The sequence below is a fragment of the Crocuta crocuta genome, unplaced genomic scaffold (genome assembly GCF_008692635.1).
Source record: "Crocuta crocuta isolate KB4526 unplaced genomic scaffold, BGI_CrCroc_1.0 scaffold233, whole genome shotgun sequence".
Taxonomy (NCBI): Eukaryota; Metazoa; Chordata; class Mammalia; order Carnivora; family Hyaenidae; genus Crocuta; species Crocuta crocuta.
This window is the reverse complement of record NW_027529526.1, coordinates 531997-543439: the sequence shown is the minus strand read 5'-3', so window position 1 is coordinate 543439 and position 11443 is coordinate 531997. Positions and strand designations below refer to the sequence as shown.

Genomic DNA, 11443 nt, shown 5'->3' with positions numbered 1-11443 from the left:
AAACCTGTTAAGAATTTAAAACAAGTTGGAGTGCAAACAGCTTGGGGCGCCTGGCAGGCTCAGGTGGTAGAGCATAGGACTCTTGATCTTGGGGTCATAAGTTCAAGCTCTATGCTGAGTGCAGAGCTTATGTGAAAAAAAAAAAAAAGAAAAATTTAGAACAACTCATTGTATTGATATCTTCAGTTTCTTCAAATAGAAAGAAATTATTAGACTTTTAAGTTCTAATTAATTAGAACTTAAAATATTAGATCTTTTCAATAATATCTGTTTTGTTGTTTTTTTTTATTCCAGGTAGTTCTGGATGTTGGCTGTGGAACTGGAATTCTCTCTATGTTTGCAGCTAAAGCTGGGGCAAAGAAGGTTCTTGGAGTTGATCAATCTGAAATACTTTACCAGGCAATGGATATCATAAGGTAGATGTATTTTAAGGGTTGATTTTAAATTATTTTTAAACATGATGATTAACAGTCTTGTTGTCATTAATGGCTGTCTCATGTAGACTCCACATTTGTCTTTTAGTAAAAATTCATTCTAGAATAATAGGATTTTAGGTCATACTCAGCCAGACATGTTTGAGCTATGAATAATCTCTTCACAGTTCTCATTGATACAAATTATTTTTATAGAATCTCCTGTCTTTCCAATTATGATTATGAATACGCTAATTATAATACAGAATTAGAGAGGTGCCTGGGTGGTTTGCTCAGGTCATGATCCCAGGGTCATGGGATAGGGCTCCCCATTGAGCTCTGCTCTGAACGTGGAGCCTGCTTAAGATTCTCTCTTTCCCTCTGCCCTTCTCCCCAGCTCGTATATGCACATGATTTCACTTCCTCTCTCTCTCTCAAGTAAAAAAGGATTAAAAATAGTAATACGAAATTAGAAATCATTGACATCAGGTAATATTGTTAGAGGACTCTGCATACCTGAATATTTCAGTTCTGTTTCTTTTAGCAAATAGTGATCACATTAAAGACCAAGGGTTATCTTTTTTTTTTATAGCACTAACCTTTGTGTCTCCAAATTAAAATAAGTAAATTCCAGAATGACTATAAACAAAGCAAAGTGGATTCACCTTATCCCCTAAAACTTAATTTTATTCTCTAAAAGTATTTCCTATTTCTGAGGAGTTAAGTTAGGTTAATGAATCAAGGATGGATTTTATGACTGGCTTATATCATAGTAAGAAGGTCTTTATTCAAATTACAGCTTATAGAACTAGATTTCTTTAGCTGTGTACTTAAAAGCACCACAAAAGCGCCTTACATTTGGAACTTAGGAGTAATTTCCAGAGTAAATCACTAATAGGAGCTTCTCAGTAATTCTTGTTTTCTCCTCAGATTTATTGAGATAGAATTGGCACATAGCATTGTATAAATGTAAGATACATATTGTGTTGCATTGATACTTTTATGTATTGCAGAATGATTACCACCATAGCATTAGCTAACCGCCCCCCCCCATTGCATCTCATAATTACCATCTCTTTTTGTGTGTGGTGAGAACATTTAAGAGCTATGCTCTTAGCAACCTTCAAGTGTATAAATACAATATTACTAACTATAATCACCATGCATTAGTTAAATCCCCAACAATTTTTTAAATATTTATTTATTTTTTTTAATAGTTTATTGTCAAGTTGGTTTCCATATAATACCCAGTGCTCATCCCCACAGGTGCCCTCCTCCATGCCCATCCCTCCCCTCACCTCCCCCTCCCCAACAACAATTCTTAAGTGTCCTCCCATTGACACTTATGTTCTGTTCTTAAAATTGATTAATGTTAATTCTTCCTCATTAACATTAAATATAATTATGATGTTTAAGTTTTTAGGTATTACTGCATAATGTAGAAGTGTAGTGTTGTGGTTAAGAGTACAAGGTTTAGGGGCACGTGGGTGGCTTAGTCAGTTAAGCGTCCGACTCTACCTCAGGTCATGATCTCACGGTCTGTGGGTTCAAGCCCCTTGTCTGGTTCTGTGCTGACCGCTCAGAGCCTGGAGCCTGCTTCAGATTCTGTGTCTCCCTCTCTCTCTGCCCCTTCTCACTTGTCCTCTGTCTCTCTCTCTCTCAAAAACAATAAATAAACATTAAAAAAAATTTTTTTAAATGAGTATAAGGTTTAAGTCAGGATTGGCTTGAATCTGTACTCTCTGACTTACCAGTTATTTGAACTTAAGTTAAATTATATCTAATCTTTTTGAAACCTCAGTTGTCCACTNGCGGGGCTCGAACCCACGAACTGCGAGATCATGACCTAAGCGAAAGTCGGACGCTTAACCAACTAAGCCACCCAGGCGCCCCATCAGTTGTTCCACTCTTAAAATAAAAATAATATTGACTGCCTCATATGATTATGAGCAAAAATATAAGTTGTAAGTAAGATATACATATAAATCTCTTTGGCATATTGCTTGACACATAATAGGTATTTGAAAGTTACCTACTATTATTATTTACAAGTGCCAAATTGATATTAATGAAAAACTTACATTGATCTTGCTTAGATTTTTCATAGATCCTAGGTTTGTGATTACGATTTTCTTTCTTTAAAAGTTCATTTATTTATTTTGAGAGAGAGAGAACATGCGGGGGTGGAGCAGAGAGAGGAAATCAGAGAATCCTAAACAGGCTCTGCACTGTCAGCACAGAGCTTGACATGGGGCTCCATCCCAGAACCCTAAGATCATGACCTGAGCTGAAATCAAGAGTTGGACGCCTAACCCATTGAACCACTCAGGCACCCCTGTGGTTATGATTTTCATATTGGAGAATATGCATATGTGTTGTCACTCTATAATCTGGTAAAGTTTTTCCTGGTTCTTATGGTACCATTATGAATATCTTCATCATCTTTGAGGTTCCGCAAAGAGTAGCTTCACTTGCTTGTACTTTGCCATACAAACAAATATGAGAAACACTAAAGAAGATATTGTTTTAGAAGAATTATCAAAAATTTATTGTGGATAGTAAGATTATGGTAAGATATTTCTCTTTTTTTTTTTTTTTTTTTTTTTGAGAGAGGAAGTATAAGCAGGGAGGGGCAAAGGGAGAGGGGGTCAGGTCAGGCAGGCTCTATTCCTAGTGCAAAGCCACACCTGGGGCTTGATCCCATAACTGGGAAACCATGACTGAGCCAAAATCAAGAGTCAGATGTTCACCCAGCTGAGCCACCCAGGCACCCTGGTAAGAAATTTCTATTAGAAGCCTTATCTTATAAAAGATCATGTCTATTTACATATTTGTCATTTTTGGTTTCTATGAAGTAAGGCTAGATGTGTTCTCATTTTAATTCCTTTATAGAAGAAAAGAAAAAGAATAGTAGTAACACTTATTTTGTATTGCTTTGTTTCATTTTATTTCACGTAAGATTCCTAGTGGCTTTTTAGAAATACCCTGTATAGTGATTATATTCAAATTCATTGTGTATAAATTTAGTGCTGCCATGTATGGAACTTTTGCATAAGAGCATTTATTGAAAATGACTTAGTACTCAATTTTAGGTGCTTGATTTTAGTAATAAAAATTGCTAACGTTGGGGCGCCTGGGTGGCTTAGTCGGTTAAGCGTCCGACTTTTGCTTAGGTTATTATCTCGCGGTTCGTGGGTTCGAGTCCCGCGTCGGGCTCTGTGCTGACTGCCAGCTCAGAGCCTGGAGCCTGTTACAGTCTGTGACTCCCTCTCTCTCTGACCCTCCCCTGTTCACGCTGTCTCTCTCTCTCTCTCCTAGAAATAAATAAAGCATTTAAAAAAAAAAATTGCTAACGTTAATTTAGTACTCTTTTGAGTTTCCTTTGAAGTACATATAATTACAATGTATTGTTATCCTTATTACAGAGATTAAGAAATTGAGGCAGAGAGATTAAGTTACTCTCCTTACTTGTAGTGGAGCCAGAATTAGCTCCCAGGCAGCCCGACTCAATAGTTCATACTCACAGCCAATTTACTATATGTATCTGCCTTTCACCACTTACAGGGCATGTGTCAGTTGCAGTTAATCGTTTGCTTTATGTGGAATCTGTAGACTTTGAGGGATGCCTGGATGGCTCAGTCAGTTAAGCATCCCACTCTTGATTTCAGCTCAGGTCATGATTTATCTCATGGTTCATGAGTTTGAGTCCAACATCAGTCTCTGTGCTGACAGTGTGGAGCCTGCTTGGGGTTCTCTCTTTGCCTCTCTACCCCTCCCCCACTCGTGTGCCCTTGCACACAGATGCTTATTCTCTCTCTCCCTGTCAAAAAAAAAATCTATAGAGTTTGAAAATCAGACCTTTTTGCTTTAGATAAGTTGTTTTGGATAAGCCAACATTATACTATTTCTTCAGAGATACTATCCATTGCCTATTTTATATTGTGAAAAAGTTACTTCTATAGTGTCTATGAGCATCTCTCCCTTGTTTTCCATGTAAAAATTTGAAATTCATACTTGGGTAAAATAATTTCTGTCCTTCTGTTTGTAAATGTGTCTATAAAAGGGTATGCAGGAAACAGTTTACCATTCATATTCCCACAATTTACTGGCTCATCATTCTACCAGTTGATGAGGCGTATAGCATATTCCTCTCAGCATCTGGAATCACACAACTTGATTTCTGATTTTGGCTTTTTGATTAATTAGCTATATAATAATGGGAAAATTACTTAAATTCTTTAATCTCTGGTTTTCTTCATTTATAAAGTGAGGTTGATGGTGGTATCTGTCTTAAGACTGTTATAAGGATTGAATCCATTTACGGTGCTTTGCAACATGGCTGGCCTGTAACTGCTTATTAAATTTTAGCAGTAAATCGTATTAGTAGTAATAGTGGTATATTTAGCTTGGCACTAGTGCCCCAAATAATATTTTATATTTGTTTGGTTTTATTTCTAAAATAATCATTTGGNATCCCAGGGTTGTAGATATGAGCCCCATGGAGGGTGTAGAGATTGCTTGAAAAAACAAAATCTGAAAACATAATAATAATCATAATAATAATAATAAATAAAAGTAATCATTTATTGTAGTTTCTCCCCCCACCCCCCAAAATATGATGGCTTTCTGCATTTTTCCAGTTGCTCACAGTTTACTCTCTTATGCCTTAAAACTTATAGATTTGGCCAATTTCTTTTCTGTGCTGACTCTCTTTCCTTGAAATCTACTCTCAACTTCTCTTATGCGTTTCTCCATTGTACATTGGAGCCTTCTACAAGTATCGTCAGTCAGTGAAGAGAGCTCTTCCAATTAGCAGGCTGTGAGTTGTCTTCAGCTCTTCTGAGGCATCCTTGTGGGAAGCGTGTACACAGTAGAATTTCTGTAAAACTCTGTCAGCTTACATCTATAAAAAGGTTAAATTCCAGAAGAGAGATACTTTTAAAATGCATTTTTCATTACTTTAAAAATATACTGTGTTACAGTCCTTGAATTGTGTTCAAAATGATAAAATAATTTGTGTTGTTTTTTATTTAAGAGAGAGATCTAATGTTTTAAAGAAATGTGTTTAGAATGAAGTAAATATTGATTTTAATGTAGACTGACATATTTGTTAGAGCTTATATGTAAAATATATATGTAAATATTAGGACTTAAGAAGAAGGTTAGGCTTGCAGTTCTGAGGTTGCAGACATGAATAAAGTAAAGTATAGGTTTTCAAAGATGTTATATTAGCAGGCGCAAATAGAACTCAAAGTGATAACATGGAGGGAATGAGAAATTGTTTCTTATTTGTGCTGTCATACTTCAAACTCTGCAGTGAATAATCATTTTAGAAACATAAACTTATGTAAGGATAGCAAAGCTATCCAGTGGCAGACAGTTGTATACTGTTTTGCCCTCCGGAAGCAGGGGTAGCTTCTGGTAATATTTTTACCATTACTGTGGCTGCCTTTGGCTTCTCATTGACTCAACCATGGAATAGCTCATTATTCAGACTGCTGAATGTTATTGCAGAGGAGCTTTTCTGAGAAGGTTGATCCATCGTGAGGCTACAGTGCAATACTTTAAATCTCACTATGACATTAAAGATGCAATCTTTTATATTGCCTGTATCTAGAATACTGTTAGAAATGAAACATTTGAAAAGCCTAGAGGATATTTGATCTGTTGTCATGTTTATGTAAGTGTCCTCTAGATTCTAGGACAGGAGCTATATCTTCTCAATCTTTTTATCCCTAATACCTAGCAAAATGCCTGATTCACAATAGATTCTTAGTACAGGTCTTTGAGAATGAACTTAACAAAATGATTTTGAAGGTAGTGGTGACCTCTATGTCAGATTTGGAACAACATCACAAAATATACCAGGAAAAATTCTTGAAGTAATGTTCCTTCATATTTTGTTTCTAAATTTAATAGAAATAATACAGAAGAGTGAAGAGAACTTGGAACTGCTGATGAGGTTAAAATGGTGAAAAACATACTTGTTCCAAAGAAAAAAAAACACATAGAATTCTACTGAAGGTAGTGAAGGCAATGAAGACAGTTTACAAGAAAACTAAATTCATTTCTTCTCCCAGCCCATTAAACCCTTCATCTCCTGTCCACTCAGTGACCCTGTCTTGGGGATCTCATAACTACCCACTAGTTCAGTGGTTCACTGGAAGAACAAAGCTTCGTATAAAGTTGTATTCACATCTAAGATTTATTACAGCAAAGGCACAGTTCAGGGACAGCAGGAAAAAAGATATCCATCAGTAAGAAGTCAGGTACAGGCTCCCAGGTAATCTTTTCTTTGCAAGAGTCACACAAATGTCCTTTTTCTCTCTAGCTGCAAACACATGTGAGATGTTTCTACCCAAGGAATTTTGCTTGAGTCGTAGAGCCTGTAGTTCTCAAAAAGAGCTGATCATAGGGGCACCTCCTATGTGACCATGGTATAAATGCATGTCATGATATAAATGCATGTCAGACACCAGGTGCCCATCAGGAATATTCATGTTTGTGTTAAATAAACATGCTGCCATCCTCGTTTATCTTGCTACATGGATTTGGGCATATAGAATAGTATCATTACCCAGTGACTATGTGAATGTTGTTTTTATTAGAGTTTAGTCAGGAATTATTGCCATGGTTACAGAGATAAGTAAGAACTAATGGAATATACCTGCATTGACTCCTTTCTCGCAGGTAAAAATTATAAACCTGGGATTCATACTTGACTTTTGCTTCTTTTTTACTACCAACATACCTGTTGGAAAGAGTCCTATTAATTGAGAAACCTCAATGTTTCTCAGTCATCCCTTGTCTGCCACTTATGTGTCTTAAATCTATCTTAATTCACATTTTTACTTTTCTCTCCAGAATTAATACAGCTGCATGTAACAGGCTTGGTTATTTGTACTTCATCTTTGCCTCCCAGCAGCTGTCATCCATTCTGTCCAGGACAGCCATACTGATTTCCCTGCTCAATTCTCCCACCTTTCAAGTAAAAAAGAAAAGGGGCGGGGGAGAAGGATGTATTTTGTGTTGGGAAGACATAAGAGAGGATAAAGAAGAAACTAAAGGTTACCTGTGATCCTAGTGTAAGAGATCACTATCAACATTTTGGTAAGGCTTTTTAAAGCCTTAGGTCACACGAAATGAAATACATAGAAATGTAAGTTTTACTAGAATATCAGCTCCTCAATGTTAGGAATTTTTCTCTTTTTTGTTCATTGATGTGTCTGAACCACCTGGAAGGGTAACCTGGAACATAGTAGGTATTCAATTTAAATACTTATTTAATGAATGAACTCATAAATTAATTAACTTTCAAGACCCAGGACATCAAAACTGAAAGCCAGGTAAATCATCATCAAACCTGAAAACCCAGGTCTCTGCTTGTCTCTGCTTGAATCCAGATGATTCTTTTCATCTGTTTTTCATTGTATTAGAAGTTGAATTATTGCTAATTTTAAACAATAAATGTTCTCAATGTCAGTAATTCCATAGCTACACATCTATAACAAATGATACATTTGGGAAGGAGCCAGTTCGTTGAATAGCCTTATTTTGGCTTTGTGTCTGGGCACTGTATTTGAAATGATCTGTCTGTAGAGTTTATTTTTCATGAATTGTACTTAGTCTGCCCTTTGTCTCATATGGTTGAGAATCCTTGTCTTTTGTTTGCATTTATGAGTGGAGGATTAGATTTCTTAATAAAGGTAACTGATATATATTTTCTCTCTGAGGGGAATGGAGGGAGATCTCCCTTTCTTCCATTGATTTTTCAGTTTCTTGTCACTTCCATTTTGTATACCTCTTGACTCGAGGGGTTTGAGTTGTGAAGAATGGCTTTCCCCTCCAACTCTCATTTTCTCTGATGTGTGCACGGAGCATTGGATCCATTGGATTTGCCAGTAAATTTAATCCCCCCTTTTCTCCCATGAAATTATCAGAATCCTTGCCTTTGATATCACTTCTAAAATCTTGATGCATTTATCAATTTTATTACAGTATTTTGTATTACTTTATTGTTAGTTTGCTTTGGGAACTAAAGGGAAGTATTTATGCTCGGATGCCATAGTGAAATGAAAGCAAAGTAATATACTGATATACCTTGTGTATTTTTATATCAGAGTATTCCCTCCCCACCCTTCTGTAGTACTCATGGATTCTTCTAGAGGAACTTTATAATTATTTTATCACAAACTTTCAGTGCCACTTATTTGACTAGGCATTCACTGCATGAACTACTATGATACTTTATGCTGCTTGCATGTCTAGACCATGCTCCTCTTTGGACCTAGACCAGGTCTTTAAGCCACATTGGGGAGAAGTACATTACAAATTGATCTGATATTTCCCATTCTAAAAATCCTGAAATGACTCTTTATTGTCTTTGAATAAAATCTAGACTCTTTAGTATCTATCACCTTTATCTCCCAACAAAAATAAATTGTCCCTGTAGACCTTTTGTTGCTCTAATCATACTGAATTATTTATAACTATTCAAATTTCCCTTTTCTCTTCTGTACACACACACACAGGTATTTTGTGCACACAAATATATGTGTACTCCCTTATCCCTATACCCACATACATCTTTCTAGGTGCTCTATCTTTTCCTAGAGCTAATTTCCTAAACTCAAATGCCCCTCACTTAATGGCTTTTTATATAAGCTACTATGATACCCTGTGCTGTTACTGTTGTCTGCCTTAGACCATATTCCTAAGTGCCTGGACTGTGTCTTTCATTTCTGTAGGCTCAGTTTAAGATAATTAAGCTTGCTGGTGATCCTATATGATGAAATAAAGTTAAATTGCTACTTTTTAGATAGAATAACAAATATTTTCCTTATTTCCTAACAAAATTTTCACTCAGAAAAATAGATGATTTCAATACTTACCAGATTCCTTAAGAGACATACATAAAATACCCTTTTGATGGGGTGCCTGGGTGGCTCAGTCAGTTAAGGGTCTGACTTCAGCTCAGGTCATGGTCTCACGGTTCATGGGTTCAAGCTGCACATCGGGCTCTGTGCTGACAGCTAGCTTGGAGCCTGGAGCCTGTTTCAAATTCTGTGACTCCCTCTCTCTCTGACCCTCCCCTGCTCATGCTGTCTGTCTGTCTGTCTGTCTCTCTCTCTCTCAGAAATAAATAAAACATTAAAAAAAATTTTTTTAAATACCCTTTTGATTACAATGTCATATTTCTAGAGATTAAAGCCAGTTTTTGAGCAGGTGATTCTAGAGATAGAATTCATTTGGAATGCTTTTTTCGCTAAAGAGAGGTTTAGTGAGTAGCCACTTGAGAAAGGTAAAATATATAGTTTTTTTCATGAATGGGAAATCAGGTGGTGATTAAGATGAACAGTCTCATGAGAGAGGTTATCTATGTGAATGATCTCTGTGTTGAGCTGTTTAATACAGAATTACTGGGAATTATGGCCTTTGTCTTTTTTTCTGTGTGTTGCCTGAAGTCTTAATCTTTCCTGTTATATTTATATTTGAACAAGTAATTACTGATGCAAGTAAGATTATGACTTGTAGCAGACAGTAAACAGCCTGAGCAGATGGCCTCTTACAGAACACAGCTTGTTCCAGCAGTAGCATTCTGAAGGTATTTCTAGGCAATGGGAACATTTTGCTCTTTTAAGGAGCTCACTTTTCGTTTCCTCTAAAGTGTTTCTAGTTGTTAAAGCAGAAATAAATATTTCAGTAAATAGTAAGCAACTATAGCAGTTCTATCAAGAAGAATTTTATTAAATATTTCTTTTAAAAAACCCAAATATGCAAGCATCTTTTCCTTTTACTTTTGTGTGAAATGTAACATATGTATTAAAAGTGTATAAAACATATGTTGTAATATGCATACGTATGCATAAAATAGTAAGAAATGGAATATTACCTCACTTTAGAATCCCACCCACCTGCATTTGCCCTTTTGCGGTCATATGCTGCCCCTTCCTGGTTGAGGTAACTCCTGTCCTGACTTGGATGGTAATCACTCCCTTTGTTTGCTTTATACTTTAGCCACTTACACGGCTATCCATTTAAGATAGTTCAGTTTACTCAACTTTGATTTTTAAATAAATGAAATGACACATTAGGCATTCTTTTTGTCTAGCTTGTTTTCCTAAACATTATTCTTAGTGTTTATTCATGTTGTATGTAACTGTAGTTCATTCATTTTTATTATTGTAAAGAAGGCCACTGATGACTGTATCACAGTTTATCTGATCTGTTCTTAATGGACATATTTTTGGGTTTTCCAGTCTATTATGAACAATTCTGTTACGAACTTTTTGTACATAACAATTCTGGTTGGCATTGTCTTATCTTTAAAAATGTTTTCCAGGTGGTCTTATTGCAATTTAAATTTGTATTTCTTTGTTTGTTAATGAGGCTGAGCACCTTTTCATGTGAATGTTGTTCCTTTGAGTTTCCTTTTCTGTGAGATATCGGTTTATATCTTTATCATATTTTTGTTAAGTTGGATCTTTTTCTTATTTATTTGTAGGCGATCTTTATTTAGAGTTTTACTTATTTATAGGTTTTATGTAATGCAGACGTCTTCTTCCATTCTTGCTTGCCTTTTTGCTCTCTTCATAGTGTCTTTTGATATACTGAAGTTCTCAGTTTTCACATAGCAACATTCTTCTTAAAAGCCATTGTTTGTGAGTTGAATAAGAAACCTTAGTGAGGGGCACCTTCGTGGCTCAGTTGGTTAAGCGTCCAACTTCAGCTCAGGTCACAATCTCATGGTTTGTGGGTTCGAGCCCCGCGTTGGGCTATGTGCTGACAGCTAGTTCAGAGCCTAGAGCCTGCTTCAGATTCTGTGTCTCCCTCTCTCTCTGACCCTCCCCTGCTCACGCTCGCTCACTCTCTCTCTCTCTCTCAGAAATAAATAAAAAAAACATTGAAAAATTAAAAAAAAAGAAACCTTATTGAGATATTCTCTTATATTCTGTTGTAAATGCTTTATAGTTGCGTTTTTTACATTTAGGCATCGTATTGGGCATTGTTTTAGTATATGGCATGATGTA

At 36.1% G+C, this 11443-nt stretch overlaps 1 protein-coding gene across 2 annotated transcripts in view; it reads left to right on the top strand.

Annotated features, from left to right (window-relative positions):
- Positions 1-11443, top strand: part of PRMT3 (protein arginine methyltransferase 3) — a 128421-nt gene that overhangs the window by 25366 nt on the left and 91612 nt on the right. For both annotated transcript variants that reach the window (XM_077761080.1, XM_077761079.1), the window contains one exon: positions 295-416. In XM_077761080.1, coding sequence (XP_077617206.1) covers positions 295-416 — 122 coding nt within the window. The remainder of the gene's footprint in view (positions 1-294; positions 417-11443) is intronic.